General features: G+C 46.2%; 1 protein-coding gene across 6 annotated transcripts in view; it reads right to left on the bottom strand.

Annotated features, from left to right (window-relative positions):
- The window catches only part of pcdh7b (protocadherin 7b), a 141,114-nt gene extending 115,125 nt beyond the window's left edge, over positions 1-25,989 (bottom strand). For all 6 annotated transcript variants that reach the window (XR_011603563.1, XM_070992911.1, XM_070992909.1 and 3 more), the window contains exon 1: positions 22,011-25,989. Coding sequence is in view for 5 of the 6 variants with exons in the window: in XM_070992911.1 (XP_070849012.1) it covers positions 22,011-25,085 (3,075 nt within the window). In the remaining variant the exon portion in view is untranslated. The remainder of the gene's footprint in view (positions 1-22,010) is intronic.
- Positions 25,990-26,781: the final 792 nt, after the last annotated feature.

Below are 26,781 nucleotides of genomic sequence, written 5' to 3'. Positions count from 1 at the left end.
GGGTCAATCTGGTAATCTTTGAGAACTCTGTATGTGTGGGCCTGTTTGTGTGGACGCATGTGTGTGTGTGCAGAGAGAGAAAGAGGAGGCACTGAAGCATTTTGAAAACATCAGGCCCAATCAGTGCTCATTTGTTCAGGGACCCTGAGAAACTGAGCTCATTGCCTCACATAGTGACAGAGTGGGAAGGAGCCATTGACAAGTGTTGTTCTATGCAGCTACAGTTTGTTTGTGCACCTGCCTGCTTTTTAATGCGCTCCTGCCAGCACCCAACACAAATACAGCTTGGCACGCGTTAAAACATAAAGCTACAACGTCTCCTATGTTCCATACTTTCATTTCCCCCCCCCGTCACTCGAGCTCGAACATCAGCCAAAAAAATGGCCTTGAGCGTTTGGTGACAAACACAACAAACGCGGGGACGTGTTCACTTTCAATATTTCGCTTGTTACCATGACAAATAGAGTAAAATGCTGAACAACTGGGTTAATAATCCGTCGAAGCAAAAACAGGCCGTCAAGGACATTTGCAATTCAACGACTGTCATCAGCCGTAATACATGCTACGCCAATCCAGCCTAAATATTATATTATCATCCTGCTTTCGTATGCAGGTTGGTACCACCGCCACTGGCAAGGCTATGGCTGCCTGTGTGTGTAGGTGGGCCCGCATTATTAAGCTGGCCGGGACTGAATGTGCTCACGCAACCTGCACTGAGCATTGCGTTGCTCATTCCCTTTCTCCCCCTCCATCTCTCGCCTTTCCTTCCTTCCCTCCATCCCACCACCTCCGCTGTTCTCCTCTTTTCCTCCAGTCCTTTCTTCTCTCCCTCGCTAATCCAGCAGCCACCTGGCGAGTGTCCCACGATGGGGACTTTTACAGCAGACCTTTTCTTTACTCCTCCTTCTAATTGAATAATGCACTCTAGTATAAAATCCCCCTCATTAAAAGGGCCTTCTATGGATTAAAATGCTGAGGCGAACGCATTTTCCGCATGCAGAGGCAACTTAATGTATTCGGTTAGCTCCAGTAATGAAGTGAAAATGAGAGAGTTGACCGATGGGCTCCAATTTACATGTTTGCAAGAGACGGCCAGCGCTGGTGGCACGCTTCGACCTCACTGTACATGAGCAGGGTTACGGGACGTGCAAACAGCAGCTCCATGTGTTTGTATGTGCACATTTGGGCTTATCCTCCAGGAACTGCATGTCGGTACCTTCTAAATGAAGCATTCACAGCTCTATTGACAACATCCTTTGACATTTCAAATACACCTCTGAGCAGAATCTATATTAATGTTTAAAGGAATAATAATACGATCAATAAATGCTGCTATGTGTGTTTGTCAGTGCTCTCGGTATCCACAAGGGAGCCAATCCAGAGCATCCCCAGATGATATATGGCACCCTCATGGACACTAATGCCACAGCTCTCCTTTTATTGCTACTGCACAGAATTAACACTCGTAGCCGAACAGCACAGTACGTTCTGCTGGCACTGTGCAGCAAAAGAATTCCACTAATGATTAAAGCTGGTAAGATGTATCAATGACTTCTAAACACAACATATTTTTGTTGGTAATTGGTTCAGATAGGCTCTGAAAAACACGCCCGAGCTGAAATCGATGTACATTTCTGTTTATTTACTTTGTTTATTTACTTGCTTACGTATTGATCCGCATTTTTGAATAAGTGGGAAATTTCCTTAATGTGCTCTGGCTTTGGTGCAGGATGGCAGTGCGTTCCAGGGCCCCATCTTCAGTGTGACAAATACATTTATATTTGAAGGCACGTTTTTTAGAATTTCCTTTTATTCGTCACATTTTACACACAACATGCAGCTGAGGAGAAAACTGTACACGCCATGCATATGTGAAATCCATGGTCAGTCCTTCCTCCACGGCAGACCAGGAGCGGTGGGCTGCCAGTCGACCAGCGCCCGGGGACCAGTTCCTTTTCGTGGTGATCTTCTTGCATGTTGCATGTAGTGGGGGTATTTTTATGGAGGATACCCCAGGTGAACACAGGGAGAACGTGCAAACTCCACACAGAAAAGCCCCTTATTTTTCCTCAAGCATGGTGGAGGACACGCCCAGCAGCCCACGGCGAGATTCGAACCGGGGACCTTCTAGCTGTGAGGCGACAGTGTTACCACCGAGCCACTGTGCCACCGTTACATCACCCAAAGAGTTTACAGTCACACCACGTCACTGGAAAACAGAATCATTGGTGGCCCTGGGATTGTGGTCCTCTGACACCCAGCTCATGACTGAGGCTCCATCCTGCTCGTCTTTCAGCCTGGTTTAGCGCATCCTGACTGGGCACCCTAACCCTAACCCTGACCCTAACCCTCCTGAGTCTACCAACAAGCTTAATAGAATTTATTTACCAAACCTTCACGGGCAGACAGAGAGCAAAAACCATGAAAAGGCCGTCAGCCATGTGGACTCCATTGATAAAGTTTATGAACCAAACCTTTCTCTTTCCTCCCCTTTCATTTCTTCCAGAACAGCAGAGACACTGCGAACCCCGTGGTATAATTTCAAATTAACCAACCTCATCCTAGGATGGATATGAGATTTCTTCGGCTAATATTGATATGCAGAATTTTCTCATTATCCCAGGCGAATGAAACTGCTACAAACAACACCCGGGCAACCGTGTCTCATGCGAGGCGCAGAGGAAGAAAAAAAAATGAAGGAAGAAAGAAAACTTAATGTTTAATTTGTGAAAACAACGCCCTGACTAATGAATTTCACAAGTTTGTTTCCTCGCTTACAGCTCCTTGTTTGGCTTTGTTTTAATAGAGCATGCAGATTTAGAAAAATGAGGGGCAGCAAGAGCAGGAGTGGAGAGAGGAGAGAGGGGAAAAAAAAACATGTTTGAGCAGAAAACACCTTATTTGGACTTTTCCGAGGTGATCCGACCGTGCTCTGCCGAAATGAGATGTTGGAGCTAAATGTAAGACAAGAAACAGCTTACATGAGGAGTGCATCGCCGGAGGCATTTTAATGATCCAGGGGGGTCGAGGATCGTGAGCAACAGACGGGCGCTGCTCTGAGCCCCAGACATGAACTGAATTATTACTGTGTACAGAAGCCACCATCTCCTCGTAGCGTCGAATAAATCTAGTGGGGGGGGAGAAAAGGAAAGGTAGCAGAGTGTCGTGGTGGCCTCAAAGATGTGACGATAGGAGCTGAGGAGAAGACAGGCGTTCGTCTGCCGTGGAGGAGTTCAGCCTGAGTTCATAGAGGCGTTTTTTTGAAGCGAACAAACGTCGCTGGGTGAACTCTCAGAAGCAAATGCAAGGTCACTATTACTCTAAATGTGGCAATTTGAATAAAAAATATAAAGTCTAACAAAAAACCTTTAAAATATCGGCAATGAAAATGTCCTTAAATCAGAAATAAAGTCTTTATTTTTTGGGATCATTTCCCCCCGATGTTGGATATCTTGTTTCGGAAGCTTAATCTCCTTATTTCATGCTCTTATTTTCCTTCACCTGAAATATGCAGCGCCACAATTTATAGGTGACTCATACTTCTTCTGTGACTGCACCATTTTTTTTGAAGCAACCTTTACAAAGGCTAATGAAATGACTGGAATTAAAAAACGCTGTGATATGAGCAGCCCGCCTGCTCCGTCTCTTCAAGCTTTCAACTCCTCGCTGATTCTAGTTATTAGAAATACTGTAGCTCTGAAGTGGAATAACTTTGCCGAGTGCTGTGACTCTGTTGCACTCATGAAAGGAACCGGTTTTTTCACGCAACAGACGCAGGACGCATCCTACCAAAGAGACCGACACGGAGAGTTTGCAAGAGAAGGGTTGAACGAGGCGACGACAAGGAAGATGTCTGATAACTGTGCGTGCCTTCAGACCACAGGACACCGACAGAACGACTGTTAAATTCCATCTTGACAGCACATGATTAACACACAAACAAGACAAAGACACACCCTCTCAAACACAACAGCAACAGTAGCGAAGGTGAGTGTTTTCCAACCTTTCCGTCTCCTACAGAAACGATTTTAAGACGGGAAAAAAAAAGGACTTTGCGTGATTAGCTCGACGCCTCGACCGATCCCAAGCCATGCGCCCTTTCATTGGAGAATCCAGCAGATCATTATGTTGTTAATCCAAATTGCACCACAGCCCGTTGCAATAATAATCCGCCTCGGGCCTCGAAAGAGACACAGACAAAGTTTTGAGTCATCCTCTTCCTTTCCGGTTAAGCTAGGTAAGCCGGGACAAGCGTTCTGGGAGTGGAGCTTTTGCAGGAAGGGTTAACGGTGGAGCGCCACGGTCCGACCTCATCAGCAACCCTCTGTCAACATGAAAACACCCTTGTTAAAACACCCCTAACCCGACTGCAATGATCGTTAACAGCGGGTCAATCCAAAATCGCATGGCAGGGTTTGGAAATCAGTGCAAACTCTCAGCAATGCTCCTAACTTTGACTCATTACTTCAAAGAAAAACTGCTTATTACACAGATACGAGTGTTTGTTTAATAAAATAAGATTCATTTCCATCCACGCACACACACACAAACACCCCTGGAGGATGAGAGGAGTGTGTTTGTTCCAACTTATCACAATAAATGTAATTACGCCGGGTATTTAATGATTTTTTTCATGTAGTTTTTCTCCTTTTGTACTTTTTTTTGAACAAAAGCCTTGTCAGTCTGTAATTAGTGATCACTGAGAGGAATCAAAAAAAACAAGAAAGACTTGTTTTTGTCGAGCTCCTCTGCCTCACTCCGTCTTCCCTCTCTCCCCTGAGGGGAAAATGCCTCACACGCAGTTTGATTCAGAGCCCGGTGCCAAATCCAAACTCACTTGACTTCAGACAATGTTGACTCTCGGAGGTTCACGCCCAAACATTTACAACCTGCGAGATTTTTGCTATTAATAAAAGCAGACGTGTCCGTGGAAAGGATGAGAGACACGAAATCCTGCGGGTGTTGTTGATGTCTTAGTGCTTCTTTTTATTTTCATCCTGAGCGGAGCAAAGACCCCGGGCGGCTTCCATGAGCGCTCAAAGGCCTTTGTCTCGGCGCTTTGATACACATCGCTCTCTGCAGAGGTGACACCGGCAGACGGCCGGACTCTTGACGAGGCAAAGCTTCAAGACATACAGCTATATTTCTTTTCATTTTACCATTACCATTAAGTTCAATGACGCAACTGTTTTTTTTGCACCTTTCTTGGTAAAGCATTGCAATTTTCTAGGTGCTGTTATTTGAGATGTCAAAAATATAAACCAGTGAACTGGAGAAAACTCTTGAAATTGTGTCCATTGCTGTTTGATGCAGGCACCCCGATGCTCGTGCTCTGTCTCGCTGTGTATCTTTGCTGTCTTTGGCTGATCTTCCCCATTTTTCATCCTGTAAGAGTTGAGCCGCTTACATCCCGGGAATGTTTCTGGCCTCGGTTATTATTTATTAAATCCAGATCCTCTCAGAAACGTAAAGAAAACAACGCTTCAGAAAAGCTTTCTTGGACCCGCTGGCGTCCTAAAAGGTCAGGAATGTTTCACTGCAAACAACGTAAGGCAGAGCAAAAAAAATGTCCTTAAAGATGCAGCAAAGGGTTCTGAATTTTTAACCGTGAAGAAGAATTCAACCACAGAAACCTAAAGCAGCCATAACATCCTCTGGACACGAGCGAACAGCGAGAGCAAGGGTGCAGAACTAGAGCTTTGTGAATTTAACACGTGTGCTAGGCCGATCCTCGTAGCCGAATGTGAGAAAAAGTAACAATAGTAGGAAGGAGAACTTGAGGTCACATCAATCTCAGATAGACTGAATGCTGAAGAATTTCTTCGCACAAAAAAATATATATATTTGAAGTTTTTCTCTCTGTCCTCAGACCACAGAGCCAAGAGGTTTCTCCATCATGGTGGGTGTGTGGATGGAGGGGAAGCAAGCACACAACCAGGTGCTCTTCATAAACGCTCCTGTTAGAGATTGGAACTGACGCTTGTTTGAATAAATTTCAAATGCGACGGCCTGGTGTTTATCCGCCATTGATCCCTCGCTGTCCATTACACCTCCATGGGAGGACTGGCCGTTGTCAGTAACTACCATTACAGGAAATCTATACCTAATACCCTCCTTATTATGAATGCTCATTTTAAAACTTCAATAACAGAACAGCAGCAGCAGCGTGGGCAGTTATCGTTTTTCCTTCTGGGGTATGGGAGGATAAGTGATTTTATAGAGGTTGTTTTACTCAGTTGTTTATGTTATTTCCATCTTCTCAAAAAAAATAAAAATACACCTTCAGTCACAATCTGGGGATGCAAACAATATCTCGGCAATTCAATGTGCAAGCCGTCTCACAGGCATAGATGTAAATTTTAGCCTCGCTGAAAAGAAACCAATGCGTCTCCCGGTAGCTGCGGGGGGTACCGGGTTGTGGCTGCAGCCATGCACCACAAAACAACATCACCAAGAGAGCAGGGGCTTTTAAATTGAAATGTGCATTATAGATGTATAGATAGCTGGGCTTATAGTCACAGCGAGCCCTGGAGCCATTCTGGGCTGCGATGAAACAATGACCCAGGAGCTGCCAAATTTAGAGACAAGCTGGGTCTCCCAGGAAGCATCTCCATTTGGGCTGGAATGGCAAGTGTGACCCTCATCTCTCTGCTCCTCACCTCCTACTAATTGAATCAGGCTGCTGCCCAGGATAATTCTGCGTGTGTGTGACAGAGAGAGAGAGTGTGTGGAAGTGTGTTTGCATGGAGTCTGTTAAACCAGGTTTAAAATCGTTAAAATGTGTCTGCCTGACCCTCGCCTCAGATTACCATCCAATATATTTCACACGTGAAAGGTTTGGGAATAGTGTGTGCGCACACAACCCACCAGGCCTGCTGCCTGCTCCTAGCAAACCCCGGAGGGCAAATATATAACTCCACGAAAAAAAAAAGTCATAAGCTATCTATTAAAATCCCTCATGGACATTCCCTGGCAAATTATGCATTATAAACTTATCTGCAACTCCCCACCCCCAATCCCACTTTTGATACGAGGCTTTTTACTATATTCAGATGCATGGATTTAATTAAGAAACAGCGGAATAAACATTAAAAATGTATGACTGGAAGTTGCCGCAAGTTCTAGATTCCATCCCCCCCCCTCCTTTTTATACCGCCTTCTGTTGAATATACCAAAACAATGTTTAAGCACTGTTCAGAGCGTTCCCGGGCATTAATTAAAGCTTTTTTCGGCGTGAAACACCAATACGTTCTGGTGGTGCCATCAAGACCAGACGTGGACACTAAGAGGGGAGGCTCGATGAGACACTCTTGCTGGGTTTCCTGTCTAATTTCTGATGCTCGCTCACCGGCTACGACGCCAGCACGCTCATCAGCGTGCGAGATTTAAACTTGGGCTTTGAGGAGTCTTACAATTGTGCCTCATAATTAGTCAGTAGTCTGCTTTAAGAATGCTGAGGTAAACAGGGTTTAATTAGGAGGGACAGAGCAATCTGGGACAGATGTTGTGCAGGAGGGATCACACTGTTTTTAGTTTGTGTCGCAGTGAGAAAAAAAAAAAAAAAAAATCTCACTATTCCAGAAAGACAAAAATAACAAATTGTTTCAAACAACTTCACACACACACACACACACACACACACACACACACACACACACACACACACACACACACACGCATGACGTGTCTGGAGTTGCAAGCGTGGTCTCGTTGAGGAGCTTATGTTGAATATGGTGCACGGCTGCACCCATGACAAGAGAATGGACGGAGGACAAAAGCAAGAATTTCCAGCAGTTGTTTGTTCTGAGAACTGCAGGCTGTACGTCTGTAACTCTGCAGTAAAGAGCTTATGCCCGCAGCCCTGCAGGGTGGGACCCTGACCATTTTCCCTGGGGGGGAGCAGGGACAGGTATCCCGAGAATGTCTTCCTGACTTCCCCGCTAAGTGGCAGCTACACTACTTAAAAGCTGCAGATGGGATCGCGGGCCTCCACCTAGGCTTAAGTCGCCACTAAACCACATGAAACCTCTGCTCTGACGGACAGTGGCTGAACAAGGATCAGCAGCTAGCAATGTGGCAGTCAATGCACCATTTTGGGAAAGTAACAAAAGCAAACACACCTAAGGCGGGTTTTATGGATTCTAAGCCTTAAATAACCACGTCCGCTAAGCTGGAAGAACAGAGGAGGGGGAGGACATAGGAGTGTGAGAATGAGAGAGAGAGAGAGAGAGAGAGAGAGAGAGAGAGAGAGAGAGAGAGAGAGAGAGAGAGAGAGGAGAGATGGAGGAGGGTATGGTGAGAGAATGGAGTGTTAAAACAGAGATGATGAGAAGCACAGAGAGAAAGAGAGAGAAAGCGAGCTTTGAGGGGCAGATGATGAGGATGACAGGATGCGGTGGGAGGGAGGGGGGGAAAAAAATCACGCATTCTTGACAGAAGCAACATGGCAGGATCACACAGCTATTTTTCATTCACACTCCTCTGCATTCGCACATGATTCCAAAGGTACCCAAGCCCCAAGGAAGCCTTCCAGCAAACACTGTTTGCCAATTTTTCAAACCTGTCACTCCCTTTCGGTGTATCAGCTCGCGCTGCACAAAGGGCCTCCTCCTAGTGCTGTCGCTACTGTTGTTGTCATTGTGCACGAAGCGAGGTAAACACGTGAGGCGGTGTCCTCCACCACCCCCACCCCACACTCCCCACAATGCATCACCCTCAGATCACACTGTAGGGCGACAAACATTACTGTGGGAGGGACAGTGTTCTTTCTTTTTTTTTTTTTTTTTTTTGTCTTGCACCCACATTTTGACAGCACACAATATCCGTGCAGCATATTTCAGTGGGTGTTGAAAAATCACATGAATGCCTGAAAATATGACTTGGGTAAATAAGCGGCGATGGTTTGAGTAATACATAAGGAGAGGATGTGGGGATTGTACACATTGCCTTGTCAGTTCAGCGGTGGAGGTTCGAAGTGGTGCTGGTTGCTTGGTAATCCACATCATTTTTTTACCTCTGTCTTCCTCTGTCTCAACCTTTTTACACCTCCTGGCTGTTAATAAAAACGGCAGAGCCTCAGACACTGTCTCGCCTACAGCGAGCGCCGGCGCTACGCCGTGAAAACAGACCAGGCTACGGCAGGCGGGCAGGTAAATTTAGGCAGTATGTCTCCCACATACAAAGACACACATGCCAACATGAACAGACACCTTTTTCTTTTTTACCTCCCTCGCTTTATCACACACACAGAGGTACGCCGCATTCACTGCCCACAGTGTTCATTATGAGCTTTGACACAAAGTCTACAGAGACGCTGAGGGTAGTAATCAAACAGGAGCCACGGTGAGGTCCTGAAGGCAGCCTGTCGCTGCTTACGACCAAGGTGGGGAATATTGTATTTAAAGAATGCGCCCCAGGCCTCTGCCGATGCCTGAAGGAGTGCATACTGTACACGCAAGGTTAATATTTCATGTTTGATTAAAATTTGCATTTGTTGGAATATGCCTGGGAATGACAGTAAAATCCTAACTGTTCATGCCAGATGAGGGCGTGAGCCGATTGCCTGACACGGAAGTGGAAATGCAGGGGTTAAAAAAAGGTTATCATTGAGGTGTGTGAACGCACGGAGCAAACGTTACAACGCTGCAGGCGTTCTCGGGGGGGGGGGGGGGGGGGGGTACTCTGCAGTACTTACAATCAGAAGCCTTCATGTCATCACACAGACGAAGTCCCACTTCATTAGGCTATGTGCGTGCCAAAAGTCATTACAGTGACACAGATTTACACACACACACACACACACACACACACAGTTAGGTAAACACACACTTCATTCCTGTCATTCAAGCTTCTGGTTTTCAGCTGCGGGCTGACAAGTTGTCTGCATACCTCTGAAAAAAGACGGGGGTGCTTTACATTACACAGCCTTCCCATTGACACACGCTTGGTCATTTGGTTTCTTCCTTATGCACAGTATTTATTCAACATGCCTGCTGTTTGATCCCTGACACCAGTTCCTTTAATCTGCCTGAATTAATTCATTGCTATTTAGCCGTCACGCTGCTCAGATACGGGATGAAATACAGAGGACTTGTTTCATCTGTCTTTAAGATTCGTGCTATTTGATACTCTGGCAAAAACTGTATTCCTATGTGACGCATCACATCAGTAATAGACTTGACCTTGCAAGACATCTCTTTTCTCAAAGGGGCTCAATTGGTGAGTCAGATCTTATTAAATGCTTTTGTTTAGGCACATAAAGCTCATTCTTCTCTCCTGGCTCAAGATATACGGTGTGCATAACATGCAACCCTGATTCCAAAACAGTTAGGATGCGGTGTAAGATAGAAACAAAATGAGATCATTTGCTGATCAACGTCACTGACTTTTGAAAATATTATCCTGACACGTTTCAAACAAGTTGGGACAGAAGCAACAAAAACTGGGAAAGCTATGAGATCACTGGGGCCACCCTCTGATTTAAGCCTTTACCTGTCACCTCAGGACATCCGCCATGTCTCCTCTGACACCAGCTGGGATCGTTCCACAGGTAAACAGGTTGATCGGTAACAGGTGAGAGTATCATGATTGGGTATGAAAGGTGCATCCTGGAAAGGCTCAGACGTTCACAAGTGAGGATGGAGCGAGGTTCACCACTTTGTGAACACATGACTGTATATGGGCTCAGGAACACTTCGTAAAACGGTTGTCGGTAAACTCAGCCTGGTTGCAGAAGATTGTATTCTGTCTTTATGTTTTATAGAAAGTCTCAGCTTATTTTTAAAATCAGGCTTTCAAATCCCTGAAGTCCATTTTCATGACGACAAGCACGTTCCTCAGGAAAAGGTGTACGGGTGTAGGAAATAGTTAACCAGCAGGCAGACGTGAGGCAATGCCGAAACACTATGGCCTTGAGTTCAAGAGCAAAGTATTGTGCAGCCACTGATGTTCTCTCACAGTCTAATTTGATCTCATGAATCAAGAACTCAAAGTGGGAAGGGCGGTAAATTACGGGTCCCTAAGGAGCTGTGACACAGGGAAGAGATGAGCCCATTGTAGTGAAGCAACTGCTGCCAATTTAGTGTTCAGGGACCTTCATCTTTGAAATGCTCCCAGCTTGCCCAGGTGGCTCTATCAAAAGAGTTTAGTGGAACATGACGTTCCCACGCCTCATCCAACTCCGGGCCAATGCTGTTATAATACCGTGACTTTTTTTTTTTTTTTTTTTTGGTGGTGGTGGGGGGGCACATGTTGCCCCTGAGCTCTGCTTTTGGCAGTGATGTGTCTGAATTACCGGGTACAAGCGAGATGAGAGAGCAGCGAAAACCTTTTAAAAAAACTCCAGGCATATGGCCATGGGAGAAGTTGCAGTAGGTGGGGGCGAGTGCGGCGGAGGTATATTGCCATAGTAACAATGGGTAGCCCACCAAGGATTCCTGAGCAAACACAGGCATACGGTTTAAACAGCGACTGAGGACCCTCGCCAGCGCGCCTCCTTGTTCAAACTAAATCATGCTGGCACAGATAACGCTGGCATTTTAAACATAAATTACAAGGTCTCCAATTGTCATGTCATGTCCCCCAGTTCACTGAGAGGAGAGGCTGCCTCGGCGAAGAAAAGCTTATTCAAAGAGATTCAAAGGAGCAGACACACACATGCACACACCCCGACGTAAATCTCTCAAATGTGCAGAGGAAGGAAGAGGAGGCAAGGGCGGTTTGCATGTTAAGCACATTTGCGTTGACATCAAACGATCGCCCGCAATTGGCTTCACCGGGGGACAGTAATCATGCGCTGCTCAAACATTTGCTGCAGCAGCCGCAGAATTTTGATGGCGATTAAACAGAAAGTAACAGTCTTCCCTCCAAGTCCGGCTGGGGATCTCCACAACACACTCGTAAATGTCACCCATGTAGGCACTTAGCTGCTTGTCAAAGTCGCCATGAGCCCCCCTCATGTCGCCAGTTCATAAGAGCTCTTCACTGCGTGATAAGCTTCCTTTATGCACTTATGTTCCCAGCAGTTCGCCTCTTTCCACTGAAGTCTGTTATTAATATATCATTATGGACAGCATAAATGTGATGAATCTGACGTTAAGTGAAGCTTATTAAGCAAAGGCTGGGTTTGAAATAAAAGTTGAGGTAAAATATGAGAAACCTGGTCCTGTTTAAGCGGCTTTGTTTACCATTATTCTAATCATTTTACCGCCCCCAGACGTGTCAATTTGATTGATACCGTTGCCTTTCCCGCAATCCCAGACCTCATCAACCTAGGAAAAAAAACAACAAATGTAACAACATTCCCTATTTTCCCCGCCTCTGTGGGCTAGCTCCCCTTCAAGGCACTTCTCACCACTGAATCCACTCTGTAATTTACAATTGGCTATTGTGTCCCAAGTGTTGCATTGGACCAACTCAGAGTAAATGAACCATGTCAAAGACCGGTCTCTCAGTCTTGATTACATCCCCCCGCTTCTCTCTCTTCATAATTGCGTCAAACTGAGCAAAAGCCACAGCTCAGAACATGCAATTATTCAAGCACCTGAGTTCACCCACTCATTCACAAACCAAAATGGCTGTTCTTTGCCAGTGGCCAGTTTGATTGAATATTTGTAGTAGTTACGAAGAACACTGTTGCTAGGAAGAGAGCGAGGGAGAAATAAGGAGGAGGACTCCATCTCCTCAGATACTGCGAAGAAAAGGAGTAAAAGGTGAAACCAGAGCTCGATAATAAACAGGCTATAGGGCAAGGTGCCGCAAATCAATACCTGAAACCATATTAAATGTCTGGAGCTCCTCAATCCACAGAAGAATTTGTCTGACTAAAGCCAGCATTACAGTCATCTCTATTTTATTTTGCAGTTTGCAACAGGGCAGACCTACGGGAATATACAGCTTATGAGGACCTTTGTTAGACTATATAGAGTTTATTTTGGCAGAATGATACATAGCTCAGCTATAGAGCAAAACTTTTCATCTTAACAAGTTTCGTAACTACTATTCTGTCTCGAAACCATTCGTTTTTTGTTTTTTTTTTAAAGAGGAAATGTATTATCAGGCAAGGTATGATCACTTATTTGTCAAATACGGCAGCTCCAGTGGGCCTACGCTTCAGACTACGACGCTCTACGTACCCCTCCACTGTGTTCTGCATGTGAAGGGGTCTGCGGTTAGCAATATCAAATATGCAACATCCAGTTCGTAAAGCTTGTTGAGAACAATAATAAACAGTTGCTGTGAAGCAGTTTGGTTATGTTTAGGCAACACGAGTACTGAGTTAGGTTTAGAAAATCATGGTTTGGGTTAGAATAAGCTTGTTGTGTAAATTACGTAACTTCACTTACGTACATAACTTGAAACAAAGTTTATCGCGTTTGGTCCCGCACATGGCTTTCACCCAGGAGACCAGGGTTCATGTTCAGTGTCTGGCTCATCCAACCTCCTCCCTATGCAGACTTCTCAGACCCTTTATACTAATCCTTATGTTTATTATTGATTTATCTTGTGAAAAGTAGCAAGAAAATGTCCATTACAATTTCCCAATTTTGTCCACAAAGAGTCCATGACAATGAAAAGCACAAAATGATCGCATTTAAGGAGCTAGCTGATGGTGTAATCATGATGATTCTTGCAGCACGGGAAAAAAAAGCGCTCATGTCTGAACTTGCAGTCGGCTTCTACTCAGCTGACCCCTGTCCTTTTAAGGATATCTCCATTCTCTGTCCTTCTTTTCTACATAACATTCAATCACTGAGTCAAAGATAAAAAAAATAAATAAATAAAAAAAAGATCCACAAAAACATTGAAGCTGTTTTAAGAAAATCCAGCATGTCAGCATTGTGAGGAAGCACTGCTCATCATCATCTGCCTCATAGTGATCAAAACCTATGGCAAGGCTGTAACCTTATTCACATTTCAGTTTAATCCAGCATTGCTGTGTGCAGCTTGATAAAAGAGGCAGCCAAAGAAAGCACACAGCAAAAAAAAAAAAAAAAAAAGGCAAATTGAAAAATTTGCATTTTAAAAAGTGCTCTGGCTGGACTTCATATTTCAGTTGATTTGAAAGCAGGTACCTAGCGAGGCCGCTCGTAAACACCAGCTGCCCCATGACCTTCATTCTTCAGCAGGCAGGCAGACTCTTCCAGCCTCTGACAAGAGTTATCGGGCCTTGCTAATAGCCTGCTCTCTGCCAGGTAAGGCCTCATCGATACAGGGGCTTCTCCAGCCCCTGCGGCCGCCCTGCTGATGAATATTTCTGCTTTTTTTGCATTCTTTTCCAGAGTTTAATACAGGTGCTGTGTGCATGTCTGCACCGAATAGGGCTGAAATACACATTATTAGTCACGGCGGTGTCCAATAAATAGCTCGGTCGGGGCAGAGGGGCTCCCTGTGCCTTGCTCGAGGGTGCTCGCAGTTAGAGTAAGAGTCGTCATCTGCCAGGGCCGCTCGAGCTCGTCGCGGGTTTTTAACAGTTGAAGATAAAGCACAGCTCCAGCCTTCAGGCTCCATCTGCCTCTGCGCACATGTGTGTAGGGAGTGTACGTAATAACCAGGCGCAGATACAGATATAATGAACTGCATTCCTTGGGTAAACAGCAACACACACAAACACACATGCACACGCGCACACACGGAGGATATTGAAACCCTCTCAGGCATGTCGCCGCGCGTGTGCCTGGCGTGCAGGATGATGGAGAGGCTGAACTGTGGAGGCCCCGTTTGCTCTCCTCTCCAGCCCTCGCAAGATACACACACACACACACACACACACACACACACACATTCGTACTGTACACCCACACACTTTATCACATCCTTACACATGCACATCCAGCACAGTGTGTGTACCCGCTGAGTACACATGCACAAACTTTCACACAGGTCCCCCCAGGCTTTGATGGATGGTTGGTGAGTGCTCTACCTCCTGTTTCATACACATATAATCTCATTTGGGGGCCACATGGTGGGAGAAGCACCAAAACAGGGCTAATAGAAGCAGTCAAGCTGTCCTATCCCTCCCCTTCCCAAGTCATATCCATTATATTCTGCTGCTTAGCAAATATGTATGCAGCCTGTTAATAAAACGCTATATCCTTTAGACAAAAAAGGCAAAGCTTTCAGCTGCATTATTTATCTCCAACAATTCTTAATGTGTCTTACACAGTCAGGAGATCTCTGTGCATCTTAATATTTTAGCAGTTTCTTAGTAGAATAGAAGGGAGGTCAAAGTCAAAAGGGAGAAGTATGTGGGAAGAGAGGTAGAACAGGTGCATGTCTGTCAGAGCCTTAAAAAAAAAATCAATGTGCACCTGAACCCGGGGTGAAGGTTGTACCTATTAAATACGCTTCGTTTACACCGCTGAACCTGTTAACTTTCCCCCTGTCAACACTGTTGTGTAGGCGCACACGCCGACCCATCGTCTAAGTAAGTCCGTCGTCTTTCCTCTGTCCGTCTGGGAGACAACTTAAAGTGTCTCTCTCTTCAGCTGTCAGCTCCGCTTAATAAACAAGTTCGCTTTGCACTGAGGAGCTTTACAGTTGGCTGCCGGAGCAAAAGGTGGCACTTAGGGGTAAATTATGGATCAACACGTCCGGCTTTCATGGCTCTTATTCTCATTTTCACGAAGGCCGCGTGTGACAACGTGGCTGACGCCGGATGGGGTTTAAATCGGCGCTCCCTGACGGGGGGCCACGGACCCTGCTGGCAGTTCCCTTGACACCCCGCACCCATGTGAGCAACAGTGACAGGGAGTGATTCATCTGATTCATAGCAATGCTTCCTCCACAGCGAGGAGAGAGAGGGAGGCACGCACACAAACATAGACCGAACAGAAAGTTCGCCCGTCAGAGAATCATGCAAAACAGCACAACTGCAACGACTGCTTTTCCTCCTGTTTGGGTCAGCATCAAGAGAACAAATGGCCTGTGACCTTTTCTGCAAAACAACAACAACAACAACAACAAAAAAACATTATTATGGGACTGACTCCGCAAGACATTTTTGCAATTTTGATGAGGTGCAGTGTCAGAATAAACAAAACACCGCTGTTTTGCCTATTAGTCTCGCAAGACAAGAAGCCTTACGTCTGATCCGTGTTGTGAGCTGACTCGTCAACGCTGAACTATTCCCCGGGGTTGTACACCAGCACGGCTAAGTGATGTTCTCATTTAGCTGGTTCTAGCTTCTACAGTCGATACAAGAGAACAGCTATAGAGGAAAAACAACAAGGCTAGCATAGCATATCATAGACCTTGGGAGCCTTGTAAAAGTCAATTTACTGTACAAACTCCTCCGAACAATTGCCGTGGAAAAACAAGTCGGCAATATGGTGAGTATGCAGTGATTGATAGTGCCACAGGAAAGGCAAATCTGCAGAAATGAATCGGCTTTATCCTGGTGAGCCCTATCTAATGCGATCGCTGCCGAGTATGAAATGAAATTCCATTTTCGATGACATCAAATTGAAAGAAGCGGCGAGAAGAAGGTGGCATCTCCGACACTGCCACTTACAATCAGCAGCGTGGAGAGCAATCAAGGTGGCATGCGGCTTAAATTTCTTGTCTGTTTCGCCCCTCTAACCCCCCACCCCCTTCTCTGTATTGTGAATCTTATTGTGACAAATGTTGCAGATGAGGCAGGGCTCCTTCAGCTTCCTCAATCAGGAGTATTTATTTTTCATGTAAAGACATCTGAGCTCACTGGCACATTTCTTATGTGTAGAGAAGAGGAAACAGAAAGAAGAGAAAGAGAACTGAAGCAATGCCTTTCATGTTTTCCCCTATAGGTAAAAAAAAAAGCCTCAGTATTAACATATCATGCAGAGCAATATAGCAGAAACCGTAGCAACCAGCTGCAGCAATCTCCCTCAGCCTTTCTCTCTGTGCCCACCATTTCAGCCGGCATATCAGGTACGTCTAATCCTTAGATTAGTAATTGCCTTAGAGCGAATGCATTCAAATCACCAAACCAAATTATAGCAGAAAATGCTGCCCGCTGCAATTTCATGAGTATTACTGTGCACTCTTACTCCTTCCATTTTCCTTTTGGAACATCAACAACAAAAGCCTGAGCAGCCATAGATTGAATTAAGCCGTAATAGATCCAAAACAATTTTTGATAAAATTAGGCACAGTCGGCGGTGCGCAGCACCACGCAAAGGACAAATGCTAATAATAATGTGCCAATAAACAAACCAGCGCATTGCACATCATCTCATTTCTTACTAAATGCAAGATTTCCAGGTTGTTGTTGTTTTTCACCTCAGCTTTAACGTCCGATACTAAATTTCAGTAAAACTGCAATAAAAACTGTTTTGTTCTTCTGATGTCATGACTGCTCACATGACTTTGCAGCTGCTGGAAAGTTCTTTCCTGCATTCAGATTTCATGAAAGTTGGACAGTTTCTGCTTCCTCTGCTTCCTCCAAAAGTAAGCTGCCCTGTATCAGTGATGACAGAGGGTGGGGGATGGATGACCAAACATGTGAAAGCTCCAGTGGAAGCTCTTATCAAGTAATTACCTTATTGAGCTCAATGAGGGACTGACTGCCACAACAAGATAAAATCACACAAGAGCCATCGGGGGAGTTTGTTGTCTGCAAGAGACAGTCGGAGAAGAATACACAAAGGTTTATGCAGCGGTGGCGTGATGGCTTTATCCCATGTTCAGGTGTTCATATAAAACTGAGGACACCTGAAGAGCAGGGTCACTGGGGCTTTGAGAGTTATAATTAGGTCAGTTGTGGTTTTTCATAGGTGTTTAGGCAGCTACATTTTGTAGGTTAAAACAAATGAGGCCAGAGGCAAAGTACTGCATTTCCATATTGGTTTCCTGATCTGCCTGGAGCCTGAAGGACAATCACACCCTATGTTTTGGCTACAAACACCATTCAGGTGACCTCCATTTGCATGGTGATATCGTTTGTCCCGTGCGAGTGCGGCGGGGTGAGGATTTGCCCTATGCAAATCAGATGCTCTACGGCTGGATCCGGCTTGTGCCAGGGAAAGGTTGCAGCTACGAGGAGGCGCAGGAGGAGCAGCTGGCTGGAGCACGGGAGGTGAACACCGGGGCCTGGGTTAAGGGCGATGTCCAGTTACGCTTGCTGCATCAGCCCTGAGGCGGGATAACCTGGTATAAGTGCGTGAACTGAAGCTTTTGCCTGCCCTGAGGGGCTACGCTGTGAGAGCATAGAATACAAGCTGCTGTGGCTCACCGCTGATTAAAAGTGATCCACCTGGGCACGAGTGGCGCTTTGAAGTGCAATGATGAAACAAAGCCTGATGGCTTGTGCTAATTCGATGGCTAAGTGATTTCATTCCTCACTACATTACGGTTGGACAGCATTATTTTCTGGCACCGGATAGAACAGAAGCTACTGCCAAAAGTAATAAAGTTAAGTGTTCTGTTCAGTGCGTGCACTACTCATCGGCATGCAGATGCAAGGACTGGACACAGGTTTGTAAGGAGTTTATGGAGCAAGTATAGCACAGCCAGCAAAGAAGAGGAAAAATAAGAATAAGATACAATCAAAGGAGTTACAGGAGGAGATGCAATGTCATGTCTGTTGCCCCTCCTGTTTGAGCCTCAACAGCTGCTGGGTGACACGCTGGCTTCTCCCTCGCAGTCAGTCCGGCTTAATGACTGTTTAAATGTCTGATGGGCTAAAAAGGAAGGCTCGTCTCGCCGATAAACTCCCTCAGTTGCCTGGTTACCTGCCCGAGCGGGTTGCCTGTGCAGTTATTGTAAGATTAGGTTGGCGATGAGAGAGAGAGACGGAACCCGACACCTCAGAGATTACAGTCAGTGGTCAGCAGTACTCCCCCTCCCGTCCTCACCGTCTTTCTATCCCTCCACCCGACCCCAAGTCCCTTGTGAAACAGTAGGGGCCATTCTCTATACCGCTAACAGGGCCGTCTTTCTTGTGCCTGTCTCTATCTCTTCCCACAGAGGACAGAAAGAGAGGGAGTGGTAAAAGAGAAGGGTTTGTGGGTGAGGGAGTGTGTGCGCATGGTGTGTGTGTGCGCACGTGGGAATACACACATCATGAAAAACACCCCTTATTGTCACTTGTCATAAATCTTTACCGTACTGGGATTAAACCGGTTCAACTTCATCTGAGGCCAAATGTGATAAACATTAAATACTGACTCTATAATGTGAATAAATCTGAGGAAGTAAAACAGTAATACCTTTGCATCTGAGAAAAATCTGAAATATAATAAAAGCAAAACGTTACGAGTGTTCATTGATGCAGTCATTTTCAGCCACTAATCCAGATCTTGCACAAATTGTTCCCTTAACTGAGGCACATTAGTGTCCTTGAGTGCTTTATTATGTCTTTAGCTGAAGTGGCACTTATGTGAAAACAGAATATTTTTAGACGCAGCGTCACTAAAATCAAGAGCGTGACCGCTTCACTACTTAATCTAATATAGAGGTGGCTGTTTCATGCCAAAATTGGAGCACATGAATGCACACCTTCTCTTCAATTAGCTCTCTTGTGCAGCCATTAAATTATACCCTATTCACCCCAACAGAATCTATCAACAGTGAGTTTTTACTCAGCCCATGGGACACATAGAGAAACATTGCTAAACTCAGGCCCACTGTGCTCAGAGCTGAGCTTCAGATGATTATACATGCCTTCATTTCCTCCTTTCTTGATTACTCCAAGTCCCTTTTCACCTGTCTTAGCAAAACATCCCTAAACGGCTTACAAGTGGTCCAAAATGCTGCTGCCAAGCTTCTAACCAAGTCGTCCAGAAGGTCACGTATAACACCAATCCATAAAATATCAACTCCGGTTCACGACTCTTGTAATTATGTTTCCAGCCCTGCACGGTCGGGTTCCTGCTTGCATGGAGGAGCAACTGCAGCTAATACCAGCAGAAATCTGAGGTGCTGTGATGAGGGTTTGTTGGCTCTTCCTCGCTCCAGGGTCAAAACAAAAGGAGACCGGGCTTCTGCCTCTTGTTGTCTGCTTTTAATTTCTGATGCTCAGTATCTTATTTGCCTTTTTGATTTTCTTTTTTACATCTGTAAAGCCTTTTGTGACATATGTTCTTGAATGGCACTAGAAATAAACTTATCATTATTATTATTATAATGCAACAGACACCTTTAATACCCCTGAGGTATGTTAAATACTGAACAGGCCGCGCCACAGCAATAAAAACATGAACCACTGAACACCCTCTTTACTATCCTATAACAATTTCAGCATCGCAAGAAAATACTCTTTGTGCATTATGGTTTTGTCCATATTCTAACAAGTGCACAGTTCATAAAAGTTACCGCAGGATCAGAGAGTAAATAAATAATTATATAAGTGGAGCATAGTGACACACAATACATGCTGCTGCCGCAGCAGCAAATAGAGTGCCCTTTTAATTATGCAGGAGACATCCGAAAGCAACAGCACTCCTCACACTCTGGGAAGCAGCTCAGTGAATACACCATATTAGAAGCTGTTAGAGACAGAGTAGGGGAAGAGAAGGGATAGGAGTAAAAGGGGAGTGAAATGATTTGAGAGAAATAGCAAGAGGGGAGGGGAGAGGGATGTAGAGAGATGAGAGTGGAGATTTAAAAAGAAACCACTGCAAGAATAAAAGGCAAGGCAGACAGCACCATTGTAAAGGGGATGATGTGGCGGAAGCCAAAAAAACTGGAGAAAAAGGAAAACAGGCAGCACGGGTGGGTGCAAGGCATGCAAGGATATAGGGCCAAAGGAGAGTTTGAGGGAGGAAAAGGCGACAGTGGGAATGGGATATAGAAGCATGAACAAAGAGATATCTAGAGGGGAAAAAAGAGGAAAACAAAAACAGAAAATAGAGCAAAAAGAAACAATCCAGCTGTGCTGTGGGAGAGAATAGCACTTCTAAATTCTAGAGGTGTAGTGCTGACACCAAGTAAAAGAAAGATCAATAATTCATTAGACTGCCATAGAAAACACATAAAACAGTAATGTTCTTTTTTCCTGAAAACGCAAATCAGCCAACTTCATTATGCATTAACTTTGTTTCTTGCCGTTGTTGCACATAAATGCACAAAAACAGCCCAAAAGTAGAAAGGCTGAACTGATGAAAGCACGCATTTCCTGGAATTTGAATATCACATCATGCCACCTACACCGTTTTCCAGCACTGCAAATGGAAGAAAGGAGTTACAGAGAGGGGAAAAAAAGCAAAAACAGAGGGGAGGTGATACTGGAGGAGGGTGGAAGAAAAGCAGGTAGAAAATGGCAGACGGGAAAAAACGATAAGGGAGTAAGAGCAACTGAGGCACAATATGGGAGGTGATATAAAAATGTCCAATTTCACTGGTAGGTCAATGAATTGAAGCAGACCCCGAAGTGCATAAGAATGTTAATATGACCACCTGGCCAGATGTTCCTACTTACGCCGAGGCTGTAAAACTGTCTCACAAACCTAACAAAGCCATGTTTGTGCTGCATTCACCCTCCATCTACCTTTCTCTCTTATCCTCTTTTGTTTTTTATTTCTCCCTTTCACAAAAAGACAAGGCAGCCTTGTCACAGACAGAGGGCAGGGCAGGGCTTGACATGGCTAAGGGGAATGTAGCCGGCCCCTGCCTCGCTCCCCTCTGGGATAGAATAACTGTAAACCAAACCCTTATGTGAGCTGTCTACAACACTCCGACACACATTTGCCAAGGTTAGCAGTTGTGACACCCCTGACGGAAAAGGCAGCCTCAACATGTGCCATGATAAAAGTGAAAAAGTTGGCCACATTTGGCCGAGGGGTAACAACACCCCTTCCTCAGCTAATCTAAACCTTTCTCTACCCTTTCAATATTACATGTGAATGGCACTCCAAACCAAAACAGATCAATACCGCTAAGTTGACACACATTAGCACCATAAAGGCAACAAGACTACTGAGACTAGCCCTGTCAGAAAGCATTATGGTAGAGAGAAGACTAAGAGGAGGAAACAGAGGACATTTAAGAGTGGTGGAGGGGGAAAAAAAGAACATGGAGACGTGTCTTCTTACCTGTTTGTTGTACTTGTTGATAGTTTGACTGCTGTATTCGGAGCAGTGGTCAGATCCAAGGGAAATGTTATCTCCGGTGCCAACAAAGGTATTGGCAGGGGGCAGGTCTTGAACTGCTTGGTGCTTTTTTCCAGCTGTCGGCGACTGTGGGTGCAGCTGGACAGTAGGGAGTGGTGAACTGGACTTGTAGTGCCGGGCCAGATCTGGACTCCCCGGCCCTCCGTTGACTGAGCGGTAGCGGCCCATGCCTGGGCTGTCTGACAGCTTCTCATTGACACCATCATAGCGCTGCCCGTTGGGTTTGGAGGCCTCGACGGTGACGATACTGCTGTAGAGTGGCTGTTTGGACTTCTGTTTCTTCTTGTCCTTCTTGGGCTTCTTGGACTTGTCGTGCTGCTGTGGTGTGAAGAAATCTTCGTGGTCCTTCTTGCCAGCCTCGTAGCCATTCTTATTCTTGGGACGGCAGTAACGGGCCATGACAACTACTAGAATAATGAGGATGACTGTCATGATGCCAGAAACTACCCCAATTACAATGCTTAGCCGCTGTTTGCTTAGATCATAGTTGGGGTCGCCGGCAATGTTGGTGTTGAGAGACGTGCTCAGGCTCTTCGCCACCTGGGCCTCCACGACTGTGGAATTTGAAAGAGTCTCATTAACATAGACATGAACCAGTGTGGTGGTGCTCTGCGAGGGCTGGCCACTGTCGTTCACCTGGACCACCAGTCTGTGGAGGCCATAGTGCTTCTGCTCCAACTTTCCCACCAGAGAAATGACCCCGGTGCCCCCATCAATCTCAAACAGCTTGAAGGGGTTTCCCCCAATGATGCTGTAGTTCAGGTCTGCGTTGATGCCGGTGTCGGTATCAGTGGCTATGACGGTTCTGACTACCGTTCTGACGTTGCTGGAGGGTGGAAGAAGGGTGTACGAGCTGTTTAATGGGAAAGTGACCGTTGGTGCGTTGTCATTTTCATCCATGACAAAGAGTGAAACAGTGGCGGTGGCGGATCTGGGAGGGTCGCCCCCATCCACCGCTTTGACCCGGAATGTGTATGTGGTTTTCTGCTCTCGGTCAAAAGACAGGGTGGAGAAGATAGTCCCAGTGTCATTCTCGATTGAAAAGATGTCCTCCTCTTCCTCAATGAAAAGACTCATCTCTGCATTTTGGCCTTTATCTGCGTCTATGACTGTAACCATGCCAACAGGGCTGTTTGGCTCAAGGTTCTCCTTGACATAGAAGGTGAACACATCCTGCATGAACTTTGGTTCGTTGTCATTCTTGTCGGCCACAAGGATAACCACTGTTGCAGAGCCCTGAAGGGTGTTTATGCCTTTATCTTTGGCTATCACTTTGAATTCATAGCGCTCCGTTTGCTCTCTGTCCAGAATGGTGTTTACTCTGATGTCTCCACTGTCTGCATCGATAGAGAAAATCCCATTTACCGATGAGTCTAGGGAGTAGGCTATTTCAGCGTTCTTCCCACTATCTGCATCAATGGCTGCAACTGTCGTCACCCTCTCGCCAGGGGCATTGTTTTCTGGAAATGACACCTCTACAACATTCTGGCTGAAGACAGGAGGGTTGTCGTTCGTGTCGCCCACTTTGACGATAAGAGAGTTATTACTTGCCAGACTGGGGCTTCCAGAGTCCACAGCCACAATGACCACATTGTATTCCTGTGTGGCCTCATAGTCCAGTGGAGCAGACGTGTGGAGGAAATATTTCTTTTTATTCTGCTCACCCTCCATCTCACTGGCCGGTTTGAGCTGAAAGGGGACATCCCCCACCACTGTGCAGGTCACAATGCCATTTTCCCCCTGGTCACGGTCAGACACCTGGACTAAGGCAATGGGTGTGTCCACCACAACATCCTCAGCCACGTTGGCTATCCCATCTTTTAAGAAAATGCGTCCGATTTTCCGTATCTCAATGGCAGGAACGTTGTCATTCTCATCCTTGATGTTCAACACCACAGTGGCCTTGTCCATTTTCGGTGGCTGGCCTCGGTCACGGGCCATTACTGTGAACCTCAGCTGGCTCACTTCTTCACGGTCAATGCGGTGCAACACACTCAGCCACCCTGTGCTCTCATCCAGCCTCAGCAGCCTCCTTACTGACTCTGTGGCTGCCCCGAACACATACTCTATTTGACCATTAACCCCCACGTCTGCATCAGTCGCTTTGAGCTGCAGTATGGGGGCACCGGGGGAGCTGTTTTCCGGCAGGTCAGCTTCATACACACTCTTCTCAAACCGAGGGCTGTTGTCATTCACATCAGTGATCATCACTCTAAGAATGGCCTGGGAGGAGCGAGGGGGATCTCCTCCATCCCTAACACGGAGTGTGAGCTCATAGGAGTCTCTCTGTTCCCTATCAAGGGCCCCTTTTATGATGAGTTGAGGCTGCTTCTCTCCATCAGTAGTGTCAGCAACTTGCAGTTCAAAGACGCTGCTCCTGCTCGCGCCGTCCTCAAATCTCCTCTTCCCCGAGTATGAATCCCCAGAAGAGCCCAAGCGCCTTGAGTTCTCCCCATTGTCCTGGATAAGCTCATATCTCTCTATTCCATTTCTGCCAAAATCTCTGTCTGTGGCTGTGGGCAGCAGATAAAGGGTTCCAATGGGTCTGTTTTCCTCCACAGACAGTGTCAGGACAGGGGAAGGGAAAGACGGAGTGTTATCATTTATATCTAATATGATGACTTTTCCCTCAAAGAGGTCCACCCAGCTCTGGGCTGGTCCGATCACTGACACTTCAAAATCTATAAAGCACTCGTTTTCATCAAATATCATTTGGCACTGCTGTAATTTTTCACGGTCTATGCGCCTCTCATTGGTGGTGAGCTCACCTGTTATGTTGTCAATTTTGAAAAAATCTGAGCCGGATTCTAGGGTGAATGTCACCTCGCCGGACCCGGCAACAATGCCCAGGTCGGCGGCTACGTTGCCTACTCTGACATCTGCGGGTCCCTCCTCCGCCAAACGGTACCGGAGCACTTGCTTGGCAGCGGGCTGATGCACAAGCTGCAGGATGAGCATGCAATAGTACAAATAGTCCACTGCACCAGTAGTCCTCATTGTTCTCCCCTGAAAAATGTCCACTTAGACTTGAAAAAATGTCCACTTAGACTTGGAAAAAATGTCCAAAAAATAATTTAATCACTACCGGTGAGAGTCCGAATGTGGAAAAGAAATATCGTTTTCATGAAGAGCAAAGCCCTCTGTTGCGGGATGCGTGAGACTTCATCCTCCGGACGACTTCCTACATCGCTCCTGCTGCAGTGAAAAGCAGCAAGTGCACGGGCTTTCGCCTCTTCTCTGCTTTTCCTCCTCTAGCACTGGATGTTAGTTGCTCTTTCCTTGTTTGAGTTACAAAAAACCCCGCAATGATATCAAAAACACACCAGCGAGGCTCCGTGCGCTCCGGGCGGTGCCACAAATATTTGAATTTCATGCGCGTAAAAACCAAAATGTCATTGTCCGAGCATCACATCACCAGAAAGTGAATTCAGTCCATATCCCGCAGTTTTACTCACAGTATGTGGCTGGAATCTCCTTTTTGGGTGAGGCTACAATATTCCTCTGTCCGATGATATGTCCACATATGTCAAAGGATCATTTAAATGTCCGCGCAGTTTCCAAACTCATCATACGGCGAGTGTCGGCTGCGCGGAGCCTGTCAACTCTCCGATCTGGAGGATGTTGAATGTGAAGCAAATTACCTGTCCGGCTGCCTACTCTGCTCTCTCCCTCCAAGTCACTTGCAGCCAGCAGACTGTGTAGTTCTGTCTCCTCTTGCGAGCCAACTCCACAACGCACAACCTGCTGAAAATTCAAGGTTGCATTAAATAGAAAACTCAAACGGAGGGGGGAAAAATAAAAAAAAATGTATATCCGACGCAGTTTTCAGGAAATGGTGGTTGGATTCCTCAGTGTGTCCAGCATATTCAGCCTGTTCCCTCACCTGCAGACGCGCCGCATGTGTTGGCAGCCCCTATCTGCAGCACTGAGAGAGGGATTCACAAATGATATTGCAGTCTCTCTCTCCCCTTCTCTCTCTCTCTCTCTCTCTCTCTCTCTCTCTCTCTCTCTCTCTCTCTCTCTCTCTCTCTCCCCTTCTCTCTCTCTCTCTCTCTCTCTCTCTCTCCACCCCCCAATGGTTTCTTCTCCCCCAGTCGCGCACGTAAACAGGGTCGGACTTGGTCTTGAGCGCCGGGTCCAGACGCCAGCAGACAATATTCGACGAAAAGGGTACAGAGGAGGGAGATGCCTCTAATATTGAGGTTTTCATCGGTATTTTCTCGAGACGGGTCTCGGCACTTTGTGAGCACAGTTCGGATGCTTCACACTGATGCCTAATGTTCTTGTGAGCGATATGGCGAAATATTAGATTGAAAAAAAGAATCAATTGAGCGTCTTTTACATCATAATAAGCACTGCAGAGTCAGGTTATTACATTTTGGAGCCTCTGCGGTGTGGTGCGCGGATGTTATGCCGCAAGAGATTCCTTGTGACAGGCAAACCCAATTTTAAAGCCTAACTTTTACGCACTCTTAGGGGTGGCGTGAGTTGTCTGCCCTCAGTGCGAAACTGTTCCAGATCTCGGCCCGGCAGCGTGCGACGCAGCCGCCGCAGGACAGGCGAGACGGGACGGGGCTGGCCGTGTGCGCAGTGCTGTCGTTTCCCTGTGGTTACTAATACGAATGCGTGTGGTCGCCAGTGGCTTTGCTCTCCGGCACAGCGAGCTCGGCGTCTTTTTTGGCTGTGTGCGCCG

The sequence above is a fragment of the Chaetodon trifascialis genome, chromosome 23, assembly GCF_039877785.1.
Source record: "Chaetodon trifascialis isolate fChaTrf1 chromosome 23, fChaTrf1.hap1, whole genome shotgun sequence".
NCBI lineage: Eukaryota > Metazoa > Chordata > Actinopteri > Chaetodontiformes > Chaetodontidae > Chaetodon > Chaetodon trifascialis.
This window is presented reverse-complemented; position numbering and strand designations above follow the sequence as displayed.